This window comes from Haliotis asinina, chromosome 6 (genome assembly GCF_037392515.1).
Source record: "Haliotis asinina isolate JCU_RB_2024 chromosome 6, JCU_Hal_asi_v2, whole genome shotgun sequence".
NCBI classification, from domain to species: Eukaryota; Metazoa; Mollusca; class Gastropoda; order Lepetellida; family Haliotidae; genus Haliotis; species Haliotis asinina.
The window spans coordinates 5,639,736-5,664,330 of NC_090285.1; the positions used below are offsets into that span (position 1 = coordinate 5,639,736).

Genomic DNA, 24,595 nt, shown 5'->3' on the forward strand with positions numbered 1-24,595 from the left:
AGACAGCTGGAATGCTGCCATGTGCCTCATTTTTCATCAAAGCACCACTGATAGAGTAAAATGCACCACCCCCTGCCCCTGTTAACACACTGTATAAGAAATGCCTCATGTATATGAATGGGCAATTCTCTGAATCAGTCTGAGGGTGAAATTACGATGAATTTTCAAATAGGAAACTCCTCTTTCAGCTGAAGAGGCTGGAACATATACACTCCATCAATGCCAATCTTACAATGTAATATCAACCATAAAAAATAGCCAACTTAAAAGAACATTGTTTGCTTGTTTAAACAGTGGTTTGGTGTTTGGATGAACTTTGTTTTACTTTTGCTTTTAACAATATTCTGTTTATATCACAGATTGACCCCAGAAATGGCTTCTCACATTCTCCCTACATGGAGAACTGACCATGGGTCTTCAGCATGAGGAGCTGACGCTTTAACCATCAGGTTACCCTACTGCACAGATAAGAGTTTGAACCCTTTGTGAATACAAAACGCACACATATTTAAGTACAATACATGATTTATTGTTGGCAGCAATGTTCAATGAAGAAACCCTCCAACAATCATGCCAGACATTAACAATCTGATTAACCATGATGTTATCTCAAGCCTTCACAGGTAACACAGTGAGAAATTCACATACCGAAACAAGTGCTTATGGTCAACAACTAAATATGCATGAACGCTGCATACAGAGATCAGCAGTATCGTGATTGGATTACCGATGTTTGTCTCAACCTCTTTTATGGGGGTTATTAAGAACAATTAAGCTTGGACTGGACAAGAATCCATCCTTCACATAAAAACTTATACAAAAATTAAAAATACGAACCAACGGATATCCAGTTTACTTAGAAGTGTAACTGATCATGTATGTACATAAAATGTATCACAGCAAATAAATGTAGAAGTATTACAACATGTACAAAATGTTAAAATGTTATCTAAAATAGCTACATAGAACACAGGACAGGCTCATGAATGCAATATGATTATAAATAATACTGTTATCACAGATGGTTTGTTTCATAGGCAGATAAAAGTGTTTCTGCCCTTTTACAAACAACAACATCAAGGCATCATAAACTAGTATATATATCACAACCTGTTCACAGGCCTTGAACAACGAAAACATCTAACAATTAACACCACTGGACAAGGTACCATATGATTAGATCTTCGTACAGGATCACTGCATTAAACTATATACCATTCAATGTCATTTACAAATCACATTGTTGTAATACCAATATACAAAAAAAACAAAAAAACATTTCTTTCAGACCTACTAAAACAATGCCAATAGATATAAAACAAAATATTCTTATGACCTTCAGAAGTGGTGTAATCGATAGATGCTACGAAAGTTATCAAGACCTAGACAAAGACTAGGGATAACCATTCCATTGGCCATGTTTAAACCATGAGTCTTGATCCAGGAATGTATCGTGACTCGCTCCAGATGTTTGACTCGCCACAGTTGCGAAGTTGGCGCAGACACTGACGACAGCGGTGGTACTTGTCACACTGCTCATGCACCAGTATCCCTGGACTAAGTGATCGAAGCCTATCCTCCAATTCCCTTCCCCGTTTCATGTCAGCAGATTTAGACCAATCTTCTTCCAGTCGGCGGCGAGACATAAAGCGCATGTGGTGACGGTTGGCCCTGTCGTCGAGCAGTCTGTTAAAAGGAGGAAAAGAACGTTATACCTGTCAACACCTTGGGAATCTTGCGGACTATGAAAAAGACTTATGTTGAATTTCTCATGATAATGTTATTGCTAATAATTGATACCATACTGTCAGGAGGGACTTTCTTAATCAACATGATTATTTTATTCAAGCATTATGACAGTAATAATTTCATCCACACCCCACCCCGCTTACCATCACATGACCAGTCTCCAAAATGATATATTGAGAATAGGAAAACGGGAAATGAACATTTTGTCAGGACAAGCTAAATTTGTTACACGTAATCATATAAATCACTCACTCCTTCCTGGTCCGACTAAGAGTCTCCTCCTCTTCCTTCTGCTCCGACAAACGTTTCAAGATGATGTCTCGCTTCTTCTGAGCCACAAAATCCTGCTGTTCTCGGAATAGGTTGTGTGCCCGTCGGCGTCTCTCTGCCATCTTCTCATTGTTCATGTCATTCTTGCCAAACACCTCTGAGTCTGGCTCACAGCTGGGAATTGGGACAGGCTTGAAACGAAGCTGCAATATGAAGCAAGATAAGTGTGTAAAGCATACAAAGGTATTTCAGTACAATATTTTTGACAAGCAAATTGCAGTCACTGGCTGAGATAAAGATAAGAGTAGAGATAGGCTGACTAGAAAGATTATATCATGAAGAAAAGGCAAGAAACAGTAGAAGAAAATGACACACTTTAGAAGTTAAATGAACAAAAAACACTGAAAGATTAGAAATAGTTTAAAGAGAAAGTGCTTTAGGCCTAGCATACTTAACTTCAAACACCTTAATGTTATCAAAAACAGCCAAATATGAACAAAACAAAACTCTTTCTTATGTTTGAAGTAAATGTCCAAACACCTGATTTAAAATGTCATACCTCAGTTTAAAAATTAAGGAAAATTCAATTTTGTCTCAGAAGCAAGACATAAAAAGTTCTGTTGAATAATGAACTTGAACATGGAATAATGAGGGAAAATCATTTATAAAGAATACCAGGTACAGTCGAACCCCATTGTCTCGAACTCGGTTGAGACGAATTCTCGGATGTGTCGAACTGACATCTAGGTCCCTGCCGATTTCCTTATATTTATCATTATTTTTACCCTGATGTGTCGAACTAGATGTGTCGAATTCCCAGTTGTGTCGAACTCATTTTAGGGTCCCCAAAGGCTCTAACAAGTGCAAATTTACCCTTTTGTCTCGAACTGTCAAAGCTGGTTGTTGCAACTGAAAACTTCAGTCGCGCAATCGAAAGTCATCCTCATAAACGTGCTACCTAAAGATCAAAAGTAACGATTAACGGACTCAACAATAAAGTGACATGTTTAACTACGCATTTATACACACATTGTCAGCACACTTACCAACTGAACTTTACTCAAACAGTTAACCATAATTAAGTTGTTACCAGTGACACGTTGATCACGGACCGACAGGATATCTCTAAACAAACAATGGCGCATGTTGTTGTCATGTGACAGTCTATGTTAGCGGTCATGTGATTTCCTTGGAAATACAAAATGAGAAGGGAGGAAAACGGAGTTGGATAATCTAAATTGATGTTTTGTTTTTGGTTTCGTATTTAAGGTGTAGGATCAAGTTTTTTTAACCAATACGGTTAGTAACATGGCAGAGCAATTCAGCGAAGGACCCGGGGGGATGTGATGCCATGCCCGAACGCCAAACAGACTGTAATTTCGGATTTTTTAAGCAATAAATTCCCCACATGTACACGTATGTACATTATTATTTCATTTGTACAACTTTTATACCGACTGAAAATGAATTAGTGCTGTCAACTAAATGGGATCGCTTGTGAGTTTGTTAAATTATTCTTGTTCTTATCTTTTTGTATGCATATTTATTTGCCATGACGAATAAAGTGATTGAATTGATTTACATTTGTTTATGTTGTAATTTAAAGATCAATACTGCCGTAAACGTCTATTGCAAAGATATATTGTTCGTATGTGTATCCTACTAACGATGTATTAAGCACCGGGGTCGTGATGGTTCTTGGTCTTTTCAGTGCTGACGGATGTGTCGAACAGTCGGATAAGTCGAACTTTCCCCTTGGACCCGACACAACGGGGTTTGACTGTATGTGATAGCAATTAAATACACACAGGGAAGATAACAAATAATGGTTGAAGTTAAGTATACGCAAGTAGGATTAACATCCTGTTCCCATGAAAGTACCCTAGGCAGTGTGAGTGGAGAGGCACTTTCAATGGCTGTATTTTTCTCTGCAAATGGGCGCAGCACATAAGGCCGGGGAACAGTGAGGTGAGAGTAAGTGAGGTCAGGAGTGAAGAGTGGACAGCGTGATGTAGGATACTCAGGTGAGCGGAGAAGACCATCAGGTTTGCGGAATCTGTCCCGAAGGTGTATCTAGCAGCACACAAACAGGCAAATAGATATAAGCAATGCACAACAACAATCAGGCCATCTTACCCAGACAAGGAAAGGAAGTGACAATAAAAGTTCTGTTTCTACATTTGCTAAACTAGGCTGGAACTTATAAATGATGTCTTGGCTCGCCTGTTGAGTATTAGTGCAGTTAAACATTTCAGTGAAATTGACACATGTAGCATACAGATTTTGGTAGAGTTGGTAAACTACTCAATTGATCTGATGCACTTGATGAATTAAACCTGTATTATTGCAATATTATTCTTGATTACTGATAAGATTTTGATAGGGTGTCACCATTTTATTGAAGCAAATGCAAGTAAAAAGGAGGATAATAGAAGCTACATAATTTGTAACAGCAACTGGTGTCACTATAATAGAGCCTCAGAATTCCACCTAAGTTCCTAAAGGGTTGAGACTGGACTTCACAGTTAATACCAGTAATTCCCTTACGAGTCTGACACAAATTTGGTGCATACAGATTTCATATTATTTTGTCATGGATCCTCCACAGGTGTGAGGCAGACATTCTGGACACTAGGTGCCAGGTTTTTGTCAGAGACCAAGGCAGAGACAGGAGACTGATATATAGAACAATGGTGACATTATGCAGCATGTCACGGTACCTGTGCCTCGAGAGCCTTCTTGTAGACATCAGTCTGATCATATTTGTCTTTCAAGTACTGCTCCCTCTGTGCTGCCAAACTGCAACATCATTGAACACATACATGAAAACTGTATACACTTCACCCTGCACATTACAAAATAGCACATAAACACTGTATCCACTGTAGTCTTCACAATACAACACATCATGTACACATGAATGCTGTGCACACTTTACAGTACACATTACAATGATGTGACCGGCATCAAGAAATTCTCTCAGGTGATTGAAGTGAGTGAGTGAATGAGCATCGTTTTACACCAATATCATGGCGGCTGACACCAGAAATGGTCTTCATCAGGGTCTTCTGCATGATGAGCCATCGCTTTAACCACCATGCTACCCCAGCTACCCACAAAATGACTGAAATGTTTATGAAAGCATGACAGCAATGATCAAACAGTGAAAGTACTGCTGAAATTTTGGGACATATTTTGGTACTTACTCTTCTGCCAGCTGCACTTGTTCCAGTCTCTCAAAGAAAGCCTCATCTCCATTACGCTTCTGTTTGGCCTGTTCCTTCATATCAACCTGGAACATGTTGTCTCCCTTGTCACTTTGATTCTTGGGATAGTATGCTATTGAATCTAGAATCTTGGTAAGGTTATAATCAGAACTTTCCTTACAATGATTGGCTGATCCAAAAGAGCACTTGGCCATGTGTTTCCACAGTACAACACAGGCACCACAGTACATCTGTACTGGGGGCATTATTTATGCAGGGGCAACCCAACAACAGAATAGCACTTTCAACCACAGAACACTTATGGTATTAGTGTTTCTTTATCTAAACACTGACTTCCCCAAAGGTTCTATCCAAGGAGGTAGAACAATGCATATTTGATGCTTATCCTTGTACATGCATGTATACTCCTCTGGTCTGTTTCATTAGAATATGGATGTGCAGTGTTCCTGTTCTCCAGTATATACCAGTTTTTGACTGATATAAATTGGCATGATCCGGTATTTTCAACTGCCGTCGGTAGCTGCTGCTAGTAAATTTTTCATTGCATTGAGTTGCCTTTTATCGGTAAATTTAATATAATTGCAGTTAAAAACAACATCTTGGCACATTTAGATATCGACTTTAGCACACTGCGCATATGCAGATCAAGCCATGCTATATGATTGGCTGATACAGACAGTCGCACACTGCCACGCCCTGTTATCTATTTATAGCCATAGCCAGTGGAAATCATTGTAGTGAAAAAAATGGCTTCCAGTGGTAAAAAGGAACAGCATACACTGACAGGGTTCTTTTCGGGAACAAATAAAATGCAAAATAAAAGTCAAACATCTAATCCAGTGGTTAAGGGTATGGAGAAATATGGCAATGTTTTTTTCCAATTGTGACATAACAGCCCCATGCCTTTTCTTTTATTTTGTCATATTTACGTAATCAGAAAATTATCATAAAAAGATATCTTAAATAGTACATATAGACACCCATTTTCTGTTATAAGATGCTTTCCACTCGCTAACATGACACAATAGTGGAAAATACCTCCGTTTTATAAGCTTCGTATGAATAACATGCAAAGCAGCTGGCCAGTATCGTTCGATAGCTGTGATTATCAACTATATGACTGTAACCTTCTGATTGCCTCAGCATGGCATCGAATCAATAATTGTATTTAATGTAGGTCTAATGGACATATTCTCAAACAACAAACAACACACAGCACACCCTGCAACACATTTATGGACAGTATTTTGTTATAAATACTGATTACTTTCTCTCCATATAAAAACTGGTTCAGCAGGAATTTTCAGACCCTGTCGGCATAAGCCACCGGCAACTTTCAATACCACTAGGAAATATGTGAATATGTGCTCATTCTACCTCAATGTACAATCATGCAAATATTTCAGCTACTTCATCCCAGCATCATAAGCTTAAACAGACTGCATAACAATTTGACCATTTTGCCTTTTGTGATAGCAAATCAAAAACTGTTTCAATATAACCTGTCAGTTCCTCACTGATCATGAATCATCATGCCCTCTTTTCAAAAGTTATTTTGAAAAAATGCAATTTCTGTGTTAACCATTGTGTTTAAACTCGGAAAACATCCTCTACCATCACAGAAACCTTGGTAGAATGCAGCTGAACCAGTTCAAAACAACAGTAGTCGATTTCTTTTGAATGTATACTGGCCATGAGGCCTGTGAACACTAAGTTCTGTTACCTGTGAGGCCAAATCTTTGAAGTACTCCTGCTGCTTGGGGAACCGAGGTGGCGTGAGAGGTCTTCGTTGGAATATGTAGGATCTCTGTGGATGGAATTAATCGTTTAACTGACAGGAAAATACCACAAGTAACACATTTTTTTCTGATTTTTGCTTTATTGCTGCATTACTCCTGCTTAGTGTCTCTTTTTGGTTGGCCTGTTTGTTGTTTCACATCGCACTCAGCAATATTCCAGCTATATGGCAACAGGGTGTAAATAATCAAGTCTGAACCAGACAATCCAGTGATCAACAGCATGAGCATCTAGCAACACACCAATGATACAATGGCATATATCAAGCAAGTCAGCATGCCTGACCACCTGATGCTGTTAGTTGCCTCTTTCAACAAGCACGTGATACTGAAGATCAGTTTTTACCTAGATCTTCACAAGTCAGTCTATACAATTTTAATGATGACAAGCAACAATTGATCCACTCAGGGTACAATTACACACAGTAAAACCATATCATTAAGCCTGAATATATGATATATTCAATTCCTTCTCACAATCAATTCTAATGTGGAATGCTGTCATCAGAACATTCACTTTACCCAGTGGTGCATATAACACTGTGTCTGAACTTACTCACAACAGCCACACTTACTGGATGAGTTTATTTCCAAGTTTCATTGTAATCATTTCTTTAGTTCCACACAGAAGATGATGAGGGACACTTACATGGAAATCTGTGTCTCTGGCCTTTTTCTTTTGAATAGTAGCATCTGCTACTCCAAGATTGAAGGCAGCCATTTTCTGAAGGTCCTGTCTCTTGGACAAGTTGTTCTCCTGAAATAAGATGCTAAACATGAAAAGAAACAGTTTCAGGGCACTCAACAGCCATCATAAAGTCTGAAACAGAAACTGTACAAAGAGGCTAGATTCATTAGTCAAAACTGGCCCAAAACATCCCTAGACCTTTGATTTTTAACACTAGGTTATGACAAAGATGCCTTGACAATTTTTTTTATCTTGTTTGTTTTTGGGGGTTTAATGCCACATTCAACACTTCAGATACATAACAGCAATAAGTAGACCAGACAATCTAGTGACAGATACCTATGAGGAATGATCCTTAACTGTAGTGGTGTGATGATACGCAATCAACCAAGTCTCAGAGTCTGACCACCTCACAGTTACCATTTGTGACCAACACAGGTAAGTGGGAACCAGGGCCCTGTTTCACAAAGCTCTTGTAAGCATAAGATCTCAAAATCTTTCTTGTAGCAATCATACATCCTTAATAATGTCGCAACAATGACTTTAGATATGCGTAGTGCTACAAAAGCTTTGTGAAAGGGGGCTCTGTTCTTACCCTGGATTTCCAGGGGATGAAACTGAACTCTAGTTATACTGACATGTTCTGCAATGGTTTGTTCTGCGTCCTTCATGGCCTGGTACTGCTGCAACAATCTGTCCTCCTCCACCTCCCGACGTCGACGCTCCTCCACAAATGATACAGGGATGTTGCGTCGAGCCCGCTGATGACACAAATAACACAGCTCCTGTCCAGCATGGGGATGGCCACAACTTGCACTGTGTTGGCGTGCACGGTCCATGGCAGTCTGGTCAAAAGTGACCCCTCTCTCCAGGGGAGCTAACTGCCCTGCAGACATTGGCTTGTCAACCACTGGAGGCTGAGGCACAAACCTGAAGTGTTGGGGAAAGAGTGAGTGAGTGAATTCACTTTAAGTGCACTTTGAACAGTATTTCAACTAGTGTCCAGTGTAATGGAATTTAGATCAGGGTACAGGAATCCTAGTGATAAACCAATCAAAAACTCAATCATGGGGAATTTTTTTAAACTATAAGGATATCATAATCAAAATTAGCACCGCACCTCACCTCACCGCAAACTGGAAAACAATCCAACCAAAACGTTTTCAAGTAACTTGTTAAACAAAATATCCTCGGCAGTTGGTGCAACTATATACCCCTGATACTCACCTGCTATGTTTAAAATGAGAAACATCTTTTTCTTTCTGAAAACCATTTTGCTTCAGCACTACTAGGTAACTGAAAAGATCAGTGAAAGATATCTTATTACTAAGATATCATGTCATGGATTGTACCAATTCTACTTACACATCCTGTAGTGGAGCAGGCGAGGACTTGGTGAGGTTTGGTGGTGTTGGCGGTTGGGAAGGTCTAGCCGACCCTATTTGTAGATCATCTAGTAGACACATTCCACTTGCCTTGGGAAGCGGCATTGTCATACGTGATGCTGATCGTACCGGACCTAAAGGTTTTTGGGGTGCTGTAATAAAAAAGAGTGTTAAAGATGATATTTTAGCATACCAAACTAGCAATATCATGAAATGTTGAAATCATTATGATATCTAACATGTGAAGTTTGGCTGAACAGATTACATACTGCATAAAGTTCCCATCAAGCACACACTATGATTAATGGATGACATCATTCATTCAAACCACACTGATCCACAGCAGACAAAGTAGAGTGGGTTATGTTCTGATTTCATTGTTCATCATACATTTGCATATTCAATTTTCTACCTAAACAATTGTATTTCATCCTAACAAAGTAGTAAGCTCAGGATAGAAATCCATATTCTAAGTACTGTCTCCTAATGGACTCTCACTGTTTGAACACAATGGGTTCCTGGTCCATAGCGAAGGTACAGCCTAATGACATACTGAATTCAAAAAATGATTTTCCATTTCCAAGTTGTTGCATACAAGTTCTGAATTGGAAATGGATTTCATCAAGCATTCATATGGAAAATTGTAAGTCTATTGTCATGAAATCACAAGTCATAAATAACATCAGACTGATGTACATTTCCAAACTCCATAATAGTTAAGGTGCCAGCTCAGATATGTGAAGATACATCCTTTGTCATTTTAGTGTGTTCTAATAAGAAAGGATTTAGTCTATTATATTACTGCAACAAAAGGTGTGCTATCTTTCAGCCTGAACACACCAATCATCATCCATCAATACATGTGTACACCATAATACCACAATCTGGTGTTCTTTTATCTCTGTGTAATGAAACCTTTAATACTTCTTCCCTGAGAATCTGTTTATAGCTAATCACTGTGCTTAGTATGCCCTTGACAATAAAATCCAATATTTTTCACAACCTGTGCAGGAAAACTTATTATAAATTGACATTTCTTTCACATATATTATAACTACCAATGTAAAATAGAATATATCTAAACTTGCAAAACGACCTAAGGACTGTAATGATTGCAATACAGTGTACATACTAATTACTATTGTATGTTCTGACTCCCACAGAAGAATATGAACCATCACTTATTCAGAATATTTCAACAATGTGTATGTGACAACGTGTGTCCCAGTACACACACTGGGTTATTGAAGACACCATTGATTTGTTGCCATCAGGTTCTGGCATCCAAGAGAGATGTGAAGAGAGTTGATGAAGCATGTCATGGCAGGCCATTATGTCAACACTCCCACATGGCAGGTAACTGTCTTCACTCACAACTAACATCAACCATGTTGCTAGGGAAAGCTGTGTGACAAGATCAAAGCAACAACAACCTATAGTTGCCGTTTTTAACCAATATCCATCAAATGAGAGAAAATCAATCACCATGTTTTAACAATAAACAACTTAAATAGAAGACTTTTTCCAACAAGAAGTTGCATCCATAAAATGTGTCATACATTCATGCTCTTCCAAACGTTAACTTCCTATCGAAGACTTTCATAAACAATTCATTTTGAGTCCTAAGTATTGATATTTAACATATTTTCTGCAATTGTTCCTTTAATGACATTCCAGAAGCACAAGAACATTTGCAGTTATTTAACTTTCGTAAGTAGCTAATTGGGCTAATATAATTCATAACACAGGTTGATTTTTTATACAAAACACAACCTGAGATTTACTCAAACAAAACCTGGCACATCAACTAAATAGAATTTCTTCATTTTCCAAAGGTTTCATTTACCACACAAATATGTTGCCAGTTTAGGCCATTAATTCCTGTTCCACCTTTTTCCACTAACCAATTTGCTCACCCAGCTTTAAAAACATCTTATGTCTCTTCATGATGCTCTACTGCAAAGATACAGCTTTAAGAACAACAAACTAGTAAAATCATATTGAACTACACAATTAATAAACTGTATGGAACCACTATCTTTAATGTGTCCATTTTGTTTTGTAGCTACATCAAAATCAATATAAACTCAACATTGCTTAGAAACAGCGCATCCAACACATTGATCTTGTCAAGCCTTACCTACATGTCAGTTATGCTGGAATATGGATTTTTTATCAAATGTCAGATCTTGTTATCTCAACCCTGACCTAACTGGGTTCCCAATATGGAACTGTTAATCTGGGTTTTCAGGGTGTCTCACTAAAATTAACCATTAAAGTAGGTTCTCATGGTGTCCACCAATACTTAATTGTTACACTGGGTCATTAGTTGTCCATCAACACTGCCATTCTCAGGGTGTCCACCAACACTTCACTTTCAATCTGGATTCTTAGGGTGAACATCAACATTTAAACTGTTAATCTTGGTTCTCAGGGTGTACATCAACATTTAAGAATCACATTGGGTTCTAAGGGTGTCCACCAACACTTAAACTGCTAATCTTGGTTCTCAGTGTGTCTGCTGACATTAAACATTTAATCTTGGTCCTCTGGGTGTGCATCAACATTTAACTATCACATTGGGTTCTCAGGGTGTCCATCAACACTTATACTGTTAATCTTGGTCCTCTGGGTGTCCATAACACTTAAATGTTAAGACAGATTCTCTGGGTGTCCAACAACACTTAAATGTTAAGCCAGATTCTCAGGGTGTCCATCAACAGTTAACTATCACATTGGGTTCTCAGGGTGTCAATCAACACTTAACTCTTAACCTTGGCTCTCAGGGTGTCCACCAATGCTGTATTGCTAATCTGGGTTCTAAGGATGTTAAACTAAACTTAAACTTGTGTTCATTTCCCTTTTCTCTAGGAAAGGATTAAGAACAATTTGTGAATCAAATTCATGACAAGACTTGTAGTTTGTTATCATTAACTCAAAACATTTTTACTATGTACTGGTACTAGTGACTGAATAAAGTCAGCAAAGACTGTTGGTAATCAGCAACCGATACATCAAGAGAGAATACATTGTATTAGCAGGTTTTAATGGCACTACAGTTTGTAACACCAAAATAACAACTGGGCAATAGGTGGCATCATGATAACCGTTCACAACTAAACATGAATATCAACACTTCTTTGTCAAACCTCTACTGTGAAACACACAGGGGGGTTGTAGGATTCAGAAGCTGTAGAATCAAACATAAACAATCACAGGTCATCATATTTGGGAACTGTAGTCACTAACCAACCATTCTGGAGTAGGGGTAAAACATTTTTCAAAAATAATTCAGTGTTCAATCATTCTGCTTTAAAATCGGTTCATAGGCAATCATGATTGTCATCTACAAAATATTGTATGATACTCTTTATTTGCCTATGTGTGGCTCTCTCAATTTAAATCATAACACTAAGACTATTTAACCCAAGTGAAAACTCTTGCTTCATATCCAAAAAATAATGGGAGGAATTTCAAAATTCTAACATGACATTAGACCCTCCCATCTTACACACAAAAGATATCTAACCAAAGAAAACCAGTAATTAACAGTACTTACTTGTTATGTTGAAAGCCATATCTATTTAACATTAACAAAACAGAAAGTAACTGGTCGCTTCGTTTCCTCAGCTAGCTATCATCTGTCACACATGATGCCAACAAACATAGCAGATACTATGACAACAGCAGTAATCTCGTTATGTTCTCGTACAAAATACATTAATATTTAATTAGCAGTATGTTCTCATTGAATGCCGAGGAAGACATGCATGAATCATTGATCACAAAAAAAACACCAATACCTCAAGTGGTTAGTGATTGTTGATGCCACTGCTCTGCTTCACCGTTTCCTACTATCCTGTCTGAGATAGGTAGTGCCAGAGTCGTTAATCGATCGACGTAAAGTGGCAGTCATGTGGTGATGGAGGGCAACATATAGGTAACACGCTTCTACTGTATTTATTATGTCATACTTTCTTATCAATATCTTCTCACTCTGAATACAGCAATCAGTTATTCATGAGATGGCAACAACAGCATGACATAATACAGTCTCCTCATTACTATTGTCCATTATGTAATGTTTAGGACTAGTTTAGATCAGGTGAAAATACCTGTCATTGCCGTATCTTAAAGGTGTGAACGTATGGACTGATTTACATAATACTGATAATTATGTAATCAGATCAATGAAATTATGTGAACAAATATCAGAGATAATGTACATTTAACAAAGGGTATATTTGAGAATACACTTTTTAACTAAAGTACAAAGTCTAGTACATTCTTGATGTTCAGCTCCATCCCAGGTTTAGACCCACACTTACAGAGTAAGGCAAAAAATCCTCTGCACAAAGTCAGTGACTAACCCGTTAAGCCACCAAGGTTTTCACAAATATGGAAGTCTGACAACTGTAACTTGGTCGTCTAAATCATATTCTTTGTTTGCCCACAGACATGAGTAATTTGTGATGCTTCCCATGGTTGACAGGCATTGTGTATTTTGCAAAAAGTTATGTATTGATACAAGCAGCTTGTGGGATATTTCCAGCATTTTGTATTGATCAGCAAGATGGGCAATGAATGATGTGTCTTGTGATCTAAACACTGACAACAAGCTTCCTGCCACTGACAACACAGAATAACAAGATAGATAACCATTGTAATCTCACAGTGGTATTTTGTTGCCTTGGTAGTCAAACATCATTTGTGGAAAACCTGTTTTGACAGACTACCTCTTAACACTTTGTTTGAGTCCAAATTAAATATGAAATGTGAACAAACTAAAATCAATGAAAAGCAGTGTTTGTTCACTTATTCTTCAAATCTCTCATTTTTCTCTTTTTGTCTTCTGCCTACTTAACTTTTTCAGGACACCATATGAACATAGGAGAGATCTGAATCTCTTCTAAAACCTTCTGACCAGTATTTTGAGGCTAAAAATCCATAACCTGCACATTAAACACACACACCCAGATAGGCACTCATGCTTAGTACCAGAGTTTTGCAAAATCATTTAGTACTTCAAAATATATTTCTAGATTTTCTTTTCAAATATAACTGATCAATTTTATCAAAAAAGTTGTGGACCACATGAGCTGCATCCAAGAACTTGGACATGTGACAATCTGCTCCACCGTTCATTTAGACAAGCAAAGCTAACTTTTTCTCTAAAGACCCATAATACAGTTTTACACAAAATTAAGGCTTCAGATTATTTGACTTATGTATACAAGTGAGTTACCACATACAATACCTAAAAAGTTCATTATGGCCATAAACAAAATCTTACGTTTTGAGTGACTGCATGACTGTTCCTCTGCAGGATTTTTTTATCAGTTACATTAAGAGCATGTCAGTTTAAGATGTGGGAGACAAACCAGATGTCACACAATCTTTAGTCCTGTAGCATTTGGAGAAATCCATCAGCATGGTGCAGACAAATCAAGAATCATGATTAGGGGGAAGGGGACTCAACCCTACACGGCATTCTGCCATCAGCAAGGGAGAAAACTCTGTTCACTAGACTACAGGACCAAAGACAACATGTCCAACATATCCCCCAACTAAGTCTGAGAGACAAAAGTATCTGATGCCTACGAAATATCTGACAATGACTCAACACTTACCATCAGAAGTGTCTGGTCCTAGTTCAGCATTAGTCATAGTGTTGCCTGCAGGCTGTTCATCACCCTCATTAAGGATGTTGTCGATGGCGGCAGCAGTGTGGATGTCTCCAACAGTGTGTTCTTCCATGGCTACAGGGTGAAGCTGGGCCTGGTTCTCTGCAGCTTGGATCTCCATGGCCTGGTCTTCTGCTACAGCTGCTGCCAAAACATCAGCAGGAATATCCCCTCCCTCCTCAGCAGAAAAGGGGTCTGGGGCCTGGTCTAGGGGGTCCCCAATCAGTCCAGGGCCATCTCCTTGATTATCTGCGCCAACCTCTTCAGTCTCTGCTACTGGTTCAAGACATCCTGCTATCAAGGCATTGCTGTTCGATGCTGTGATTCTATAGAAAATGTTTTAGAAAATGCTTTATTGTGTTATTCACCATATCACATGGTTTCTCATGGTTTCCACATTCTACTATTATGTCCTTAAGAACTGATAGTACATAATTTAGCACTTTTCCCCAAAATATCAGATACATAATGCCAATGGGTAGTGGAATTCATAAGGCAAAATGAAACAAACATCTAAAGACACATGAAAATATAGACTGAATAGATCACACAGAATAGAAAGATAGGAAGAGAATAAAAATCTTTAACCAAAAATACCAGTCAGTCTCAAAATAATAATGTAAGGGTATCACAAGAAACGCAAGACAGATGATTCAGATTTTAACTGAAATAAACAAAATATAACATGCTACCATGTTAAAATGTATATATTCATATACATTATTACAAACACCATATGACCCATATATAGAAACAACAACAAGGGTTAAGAATGGTGTATATATGTGCTGTAATGTAAGATGCACAGGAACATGTAGCTGTAGAAGTATTTAAAAAAATGCATTTCAAGCATGCATTCCAGATTTATGTGATCGATGGGAGATAAAAGATGATTTTGTTTTCGTGTACAGGGTCGGTGGGGTAGCCTAATGGTTAAAGCATTGGAACATCACGCTGAAGACTCGGGTTCGATTTCCCACATGGGCACAATGTGTGAAGCCCATTTCTGTTGTCCACCACCATGATGTTGCTGGAATATTGCTAAAAGTGGCATCAAACCATACCCAATCAATTTTGTGTACAGCTATGTATTCTTGTGGTTAGAAGTGTGACCACCACGCCCACAGTGGGGCAGACAGACAGACAGAGAGACAGCACACTGAAGCAAGGCTAGTAGTGAAGGCTGAGTGCATGCCACATTCAATAGTACCTGTTATTACCAGCTCCACTGAAACCAGAGGATCACACATTCACCACACGGTGCTTGTATACATGTGCAGTATAAGCATATATACAATAGGCCGGTATATACTGCCAGTGTCAGCCTGTATATGTTTGTCACCATGGTTATTTTAGAGAATCCAGTATTATATCCAGTTATATATTCCTGTCAGTATTAGACATTCCACACTCTCAGACATGTCAGATATCTTGTACCCCAAAACTGATGAGAAAGTTAATAACTCCATGTTTATCCTAAGCCAGAAAAGACATGCAGTTAATTAGTTAAATACTAAGACCAGTCTACCCTAGGCAATCACTGCTGAAAGTAACCTTTGGACATTTCATAACAGATTATTAATTTGTTATCATTTTTTAAATCATGAGAAAACATACTTTTAGACGAAGGTTGTTACCTTGCACAGATATTTCCTTAGAAATGTTTCTCATTTCCCTGCATGAAACAATTATTTTCTATATTTTTCAAAACGAAATGATTCATATTTTAAAAGTATGCTTTATGTTTTCAGAATGCTTCATCACTGCTGAATTATTGTTGTGTAACGCCAGTCAGTTAGGAGCATATCCATGATACATCATAATTATTTTCTGTAGAAGATGCAGAATGTGGAATTAGTAAAGTAACTTTTTGAATTTTGAGTTTGCTACGTCCAAGGCTGACCTTGTTAGGAATATATGTTGATTAGTGTCACAAGTCCACCGCAAACTCATCACCATGGTTACACAACTTACTTTGGAAGGACAAGTGTGTTGCTGGTGGGTGGTCGAGAGAAACATCGTTCCGATATGACTGAATCCACAGTGCCCGGGCGCTGCAACATACAACAGTATATTTCCTTACCAGCAGTTTAACAAGAAAAATATCTCTTTATTTCTCTTAGCTAAGAAGGAATAACCCATTTTATTTCGAATTCTGAATATTAACAAATATTTCCATAACAGGTCAGGTGACCTCTTCCTAATATGCCCCTCAACATGCTCAAACGGTAAGATTCCATAACTCTGCATTAAAATTCAACTGGAGGACTTCAGATCTGTTCTTAAACATTTTACATGTGTTTACTTACCAAGGAAGTGTAAACTTACCTCATAAAAAAAATAGAAATGATGACATGAATTCATGATGATTGCATCAATACATCAAAGATTAAAACACATACAATTGTTCCCCAAAACATACATCAAAACTTCAAACTCTTCATCAACTACCTTTAGGCCTGAACAGTTGAATTATTTTGAAAAACATATATCCTTTGATTCTTGAAAGCTTTAGGACTATACAGAATATAAACTCTAAAGCAGGGGAAACACCTCAAAACGGATTGAATCAATGTGTATGTTCAGTTAGGTGATAATGTCAGAATTAATTACCTTCAGCGGTGGAGAAGATAAAGGGGAAGTATATTATATATCACTACAGACATTGTATAGCAATGTGTTGGGTGACCAACACAAAATAAGGACAACTAAGAAAATTTTTTTTTTTGTGGGGTTTGCATGGTAACATGTGTCTCAGCAGTAGTATTGATGAAGGTTAGATATGCCATTTAATGAGCATTCTGTAATTCTCATTTTCACAATATCAACTTGTGACACAAACTTTGTGATACATTAATAACTGATTACAAAGACAGAACACATCACTTGAGTTTTAACAGAGTGTGTCTTCTTAAGACATGCATGTATAAAAATATAGAAAATATAAATATACAAATCTGTGTGTGAGAACACCAGGGGTTCTAACACTTGCTTGGATACAGCATCCAACCACAATGTAGAGTCCTTACTGGGTGTAGTACACAAGATAGCTTTTCAAAAATGTCTTCAAACTAAGATTTGAAATAGTCTCAATATTCTGAAAAGCAAAACTTGGTGGCAAATTCATCTAAGATCCTGATGTAATGAGACAATTCAAAAACTAAAAGTACTCAATGTATTATCCAAAATTATATTACAAAACTATATGCGAGGTAAACAATTAACAGGAGTGTAGGTCAGTTTGACCCTTACTAAGATTAACACTTAGCAACCATTGTGTGTTGATATTTGTTTTTCACATATCAATTACAGTATGTTAACTAGCCTTTGAAAACGTTCTTTTTTATTCTAAACAAAGGCATATTTGAAGTGTTAGCTTTTCCAAAAATATTCCAGTTTGTTTTTCACAAAATCACCTGTATAATAACTGTTGTTTTAAAATTGGGTTGGTTTAAGATAGCAGTCTTATGAAAAAGCACTAAATCATAATGACGGTATAAATGAAATATGATAAGAAAAATAATTTAGCTGGGGGATGACTATTCCATGGCCATGACATTCACAACATGTTTGTTAACATAATGTTCAGATAGTTGCAAGTTCATCTCAAAGTATGGCTGCACTGACTGATGGCAATATCATAAGTGAGCAACACTGGTACTCCTTATCTTCTTCCTTTTAAACAAGCGATAATTACGGAAAATACATTACAAAGTGGTATGTATTTAGTGGCGGAAATGGTTGGATAGGAAAATGGAAGGATGAGGTGTAACATGACAATGAACAGAAAATGTAGGTGGTGTATTGTACTTAAGTAGCAAACAAGAACGAGAACATGAGCATGTAGTAAAAGCAGGAAGATTTGAGGTGACTTGGTTAATAATCCACCATGCATCGTTTGCTGAAACATTTGTGCAGAACAATGTCCCAGTGACAGTTTGAGAGAGTATTGTCCACCCCTCTTGTACTACCTGGTGCAGCTAGCACAGCTGGTAGCCTTTTGAGGTACACATCTTTCAGCCATGTCCCAGTCCTGCTCAGTGAGGGAAAATACAGACCTCATGGCCGACCATTGCTGTGTACTGCTGGAGTCAGTGGGTATAAGTGTTATCATAAAAGATATAAACACAATTGGCACCTTGCTAGATTGTGTTGATTTGGTATTGGTGGTACAATACATGGCAGCCAACAATTTCTAATGGACTTGTCAGTTACTTGGGGCTCAGTGCACGTGAACTGTGATCTGGTGGTTTGGGTCTGATTTCAAAAAGTCTGGTGTCTCATTAATCAGTCCCCTGGTTTGTGTTGTTGACCCTAAACACCTTGTGCAGGGCCAGTCATTTATCATTTGTGTCTGTAAAACATGTTCCAAAGTCTGCAAATTGCAGACTTAGACAAATATGTCTCTACCAGGATCACAATTACTGCATTTAATACAAGAGTAGAGTACTAACTCATTAACTAACCCATTACAGTGGACAATGAATCTCTGATTAAAGTGACAAGATCAAGACTAAACCCTGATACACAAGTCTGGAGGAATTGCATGATCCAAGTGCAATGTTCCAGGTGTTATGGCTTGCATTCTAATTCAAAAAACGTTTCAACAATGGCAGTCTCCTAACAACAGCCCAAAACAACTACTTGTCATGATCCTCTGTCTGTTTGCTATAGTATATATACAGTCATTGAGTCACTATCATAACAAATGCCCAGATATCCTCTAGATTCATGAACATCAATGCAGCCTATCTAACAAGCATACTTGCTGTATTAACCTATTGTATTTGTTCTTAAAATAAATCTACAATCAAACATCCAAATTCAAACAGGATTTCTGCATATGAGTGAGTGAAAATACTCACATTTCAAGAAAGATGAAAAGTACACAAGTTCACCAGCTCTTCGATTGTTTGAAAATTGTAACAAATAACTGCCTACTTTCTGCCTACTGAAAGAAAGTAATTGGTGACTTGATCCATCACATTCATCTACTATAAAATGACCATGACTACCTACGTTAAAAACAAATAAAATAACTATAACCTTTAATATTGTCCATGCATAAATCAAGCAATAGAAAATATTACTTCTGAGGCAAAAAGAAATAAATAGATAGAAATGCCAAAGTCCTGTAGCTCACCTTGTCCATACAGAATTAACAGAAACTTCTCTACCATATATAAAATGACATTTTAGCCATCACGTTACAACTGTGAGGATGAGCTGTTCACTAAATTATGTAAAATGGTCATGTGATCTTGTTGTACAACTCCTTATCAGGTAAGCATGAAGATTTTTATGGATATCAACTTCTTTATTATGAGAATACAATGTTTCAGAGTTAATGCTTACTCCTTCATCAGCATTAACCCCGAAACGTTGTGTTCTCATAAAAAAGAAGTTGATATCCATGAAAATCTTCATTCTTATGTATTTCTCTTCTAAATGCCCTTCAAAGTCCTTATCAGGTAAGGTAAATGTGTCTGCTAGCTCCTTTCTTATGACAAACAACAAAGTAACCGGAAGCTAATAATCAACACATTCCAGTAGACACGTGTCATTCATCTATAGGCAGCAACAAAATTGATATACACTAAATATACTGCTGCTGTTATTGTTTTAAGATATGAGGCATGTCAGAGACAATGTCTTTGCAATGAAAAAGTGTTAATAGATGTAGATGTCTGTTGCCTTTCTTTGTCACAAGAGCATGGATGAAGTGTTTTATGTTTGACCAGTAAATCCTCTCCTTCTTCTTTCCATCATAACATTGTATCACTGCTTCAGACAATGTACACGTCAGATGAACATATGATACTCTACTTATTTTCATATGCTTCTTTTTAAAAAAGGACCTACATCAGGTAAGTTATCACATATGTGGTACTAAGTAAACATGGCTCACAACAAACTGTAATGAAACAAACTGAACTTGAACCACATATAATATATTAGCAGCCTCAGAAATACTTCAGCTTAAAGACTGGTCTAGAGGACTAGTGTTAGCCATGTTTCACTAGTTCTCATAGTTCATTGTTAATACTGCATGAAGAAGACATGCTTTTCTGATCATAGCAAATAAGACAAATTCCAATGAATCCTCCTGAGATTGAGTGGACAGAGAACAGACAAACTGCATCCAATCAAATGCCCTCCACCTTTGTGGCAAGGGGCAATTCCTACAGCATTATCAGCATATACACTATTTAACTTTAAGGACCTACTAGCAACTAATGTAAGCTGAGTATTTTTCTTTTTTCTACTACAGTAGGTCTACAATAATGAGACGTAAAGTTAAGGTACGACTTACCCATTCTGCATGTGCTAGTGACTGAAATGTATATACTAGTATGGGGAAGCCTGTCAAGATGTTGGGCTTTCCTTCATATCAATTTGGAATCAAGCACTTTCATACAGTCATTCAGCCAACACACTGATTGTTTTGTTAGCCAAGGCATGGTCAAACCTATTCAAATGATCTTCTTCAAAAACAACATCGCATTCAGGTAATATTAAGTGATCAGTTATTTCCTTTGTCATACAATTATAAATGTATGCTTTACATGTTCCAGCTAATGCTAACACTAACTTGCGCCTAACTTACCAAGTAACACATAGCCTAAGAATTTGTATACAAATGTTAATGGCCAAATACCTGATTGATTTGCAAACAATGTAGAGACACGATGAAAACCTTTTCTGCTGCAAGTGAAAGAAAATAAAGAACTTGAAATATATAGGTATTTTCTTTTGAAAATACATTTTAAAGAAAAATGAATAGGAATATGAAAACCATATCTTACATTTTGCAGGGCATCTACAAGCTTCCCTGATCCATCCATGTGCCGAACGAACTCCTTGAAAAATTTCATCTTCACTCTGTTTTCACGAATAGACAATCTTCCTATTCCAGTAAATGTAAGTTCAACATTTCTCCTGGCACCAACAGCTCGGGACACAGCATTAAGGATTTCCTTGACACAACTTTCCACAGTGTCACGATCAAATGGAGTTTCAAATGATAGAGCAGCAAAATTGAGAGGCACAACTGGTATCTGACCTGTTTGGAGATGAAGCAGATTCATTACCAATTACTGTAAAGATTTCAAAGTCAAGGCATTTATTTAGATGCTGATATCTGGGTCCAAAGACTTTTAAAATTCCAAAATTGGAATTAAACATTTCCCAGTTCATGCTGTTTCATCAGGTATTTGAAGGTCATTGCGAAGTCATGCACAAAAAAGTGAATTTATGGATGTCAACTTTATCTATACAGAGGTGATTTGTATTTCACTGACAGCAACACACATACATGAGAAGAGGCTTTAACACTATGGCATTTGAGAAACTTTAAAAAATATTCCCAATTTACAAAAAAAAGAAAAAAATTCCCAATTCGTGTGAAGGGAAAGCTAGTTAAGATTTCCACATAATCCCTGCCAATCTAAGCCAATCTAAGAAAAACAATGGAATGGTCAAGGTATGTGAGTCGAACTGGACAAGAACAAGTCATGGAAGTCATTATTGTATAATTATGGAACTTTTTCATCCCCAAAGAATTTTGTATCATGAAAACACAGAAAATTATTGAATATTGATTTATCATAATCTATGTTATGGATATTTATGGATAGTAACACCAAGAAGAGGAAGGCAAAATATAATTAAACAGGATAAACTGTGGCCTTATTACAGACAATATTCATGGATGTTTTCTCATACAAAAACATCAATTTGTTTTGATCCACCTTTTCATCATAATGTTTAAGACTGCAAATGAATGAATGAGCTGAATACACCATTGATACAAAACAAAGACATGACCTCTTTAACACAGCCATATCTGTCCCTCACAAATATCTGTAAATATTTTAGAAACAATCAACAAAAACTAAGGGACAATAAATACACAAAACTGTGAGTATGGGGAAGAAAATTCACCTGACAAAACCTCTCTCAATTATCATGATAATGCTGAATCAAGAGCTATTAATTTGCATAAAGAAATATTGATATGCTTACCATTTGTTTTGGTGCATTAATTTTGTCTTTGCATACATATTCCACTATTCTATTCTATTCTACACCTCCTTTGAGCAATCCATTACTTATACTAATCCAGCTATTCACATATGAAAACACATTACTCTTAAAAATCTCTCTAGAATATATTTGCGGCTGACCTTTCATTAGCAATACTTTTGTTCTGATATTGAATTGGAAACTTATTAAGTATTTATTCACAAGACATTGAAGATTATCAGATGCTACAGTTTGCATCTGAAAATACTCATGGCTCAAAATATAACTTATGATGACATTCAGTTAAAATACATACCTGGTACATGATACTTTGTGAACTGTAGTCCATGAGTTTGGGCAAATTTCTCAGAGATATTGAATACTGGTCGTTGAATCAGCACAAACTTGTTATTTCCAATGTCTAATTTCTTCTGAGAAAATGTGAATGTCCCCAGAACAGGTAACTGTACACCCTGAAAAATAACACAGTTCAGATACTTTGTGTTAGATTGATGCTATATGGTGCTAATGACATCCATAGATCTAATGGCCATTGGTCTTTGGAAAACTTTACAATTTTCTAAGATCATATTATAGTTTGACTGTAAGGTTTAAAATCTTTGCATCTATCCTTACAAAGAACTTACACACGTAATTCAACCATGGGAATTATAAACCACAATACGAGTGTTTTACACGACCCCATAACATCTCTTAAATTGGGTTCCATCATGTGTATTTATTTTTCACAATAATATTTGGAATACCTTTTGTTGTGACATCTGCTTATCAAGGAATGTTGACACATTTTCCCAAACACTGGCAACATCTGAAATTAATGCAAACAGAAACGGTACTAATTCCATTCAGTAAACCATATGTACAACAAGAAAAAAGTTATTGTAATTTGACCTTAGCAAGTGCTCCATTTTAGGCATTTATAGTCATGTTGAATTAAAATATACTTGTAGACTCACCATCTTCAGACAAACTGTCACGAATGCTGGAATATCTGCCTTTTTTGGCATCTGCCAGTAATCCCTGCATTGCTTCAGTCATGTTGAAAGTCTCAGAAAGTTTCCGTTACTTTCTATGGCATGTTTAATTATTTACAAAGAGAGAAGCTGAGAACATTATGGTGGTACGCCTTGGATCCAGTTACTATCAACGTTGCCAGGGGAGAGCGTGTCTGATTGGTCTTCCGGTGTGACGTCACATATAAAGCTATCCAACAAATTCGTAGTTCCGTACCTAAGATTAGTGCATCGCTGGCATTGAACTTGTGGAAATCGGAATGCCTATCATATTTTTTGCAAAAACTGTCATATATAGACAAAGCCAACCACAATTACTATGTTATTAGCCATTTAATCATGAACTGTAACCTGATTTCGTTCATGACAACACTATTTTGAAAATGTTATCCTTTTTCTACCAGCCATGTATGTTTCACATGCATCTATTTGACTCTCGCAGACAACTTGTAAAACACCCGAATACCTGAAATGAATGTATAAATAAGTAGAATTAACTGGAGTGCTTCAGACTGCCAGGAGAATTATTTTTTTTGGCTGTTAAGGAAGTTATATTCTAGCATTATAACACAGAATATTTTCGAGAAAATGTTTTAAACGACGTGGTACCCTGACGATAATCTGTATATGAAGCTTAACATATATCATAACTCACAAAGGCAGTCTTTATTTGAAGAAGATAATATCGCCACCCTCATCACCTGGCATACAGTTTATTTATTATAGCTTCATTAATT

The 24,595-nt window shown here is 37.0% G+C and overlaps 1 protein-coding gene across 2 annotated transcripts; it reads right to left on the reverse strand.

Moving 5' to 3' along the window:
* Positions 1-507: 507 nt before the first annotated feature.
* Positions 508-24,015, reverse strand: LOC137288125 (coiled-coil domain-containing protein 81-like). Of its 2 annotated transcripts, XM_067820529.1 has the most exons (15): positions 23,802-23,987; positions 23,592-23,653; positions 23,141-23,297; positions 21,606-21,862; positions 16,774-16,853; positions 16,010-16,027; positions 14,746-15,125; positions 9,096-9,267; positions 8,369-8,660; positions 7,692-7,799; positions 6,970-7,053; positions 5,226-5,311; positions 4,740-4,818; positions 2,002-2,222; positions 508-1,686 (listed from the first exon to the last, which is right to left on the reverse strand). In XM_067820529.1, exons 1-15 carry the CDS (start codon positions 23,881-23,883, stop codon positions 1,422-1,424), a joined length of 2,343 nt encoding a protein of 780 aa, XP_067676630.1. In that variant the 5' UTR covers positions 23,884-23,987; the 3' UTR covers positions 508-1,421. The 2 variants fall into 2 exon arrangements, with proteins under 2 accessions (XP_067676630.1, XP_067676631.1); XM_067820530.1 differs by lacking the exon at positions 16,010-16,027 and having other exon boundaries at positions 23,802-24,015.
* Between the last annotated feature and the right edge of the window lie 580 nt (positions 24,016-24,595).

Bases quoted from the DNA above. Each gene is read 5' to 3' on its own strand.
- LOC137288125 (XM_067820529.1), bottom strand. From the start codon at position 23,883: ATGACTGAAGCAATGCAGGGATTACTGGCAGATGCCAAAAAAGGCAGA. The intron at 5,312-6,969 runs GTAACAGAACTT...AACATGTTCCAG, and splicing joins TCAAAGATTTGGCCTCACAG to GTTGATATGAAGGAACAGGC. The intron at 2,223-4,739 runs GTACCGTGACAT...TTCATATTGCAG, and splicing joins AGAAGGCTCTCGAGGCACAG to CTTCGTTTCAAGCCTGTCCC.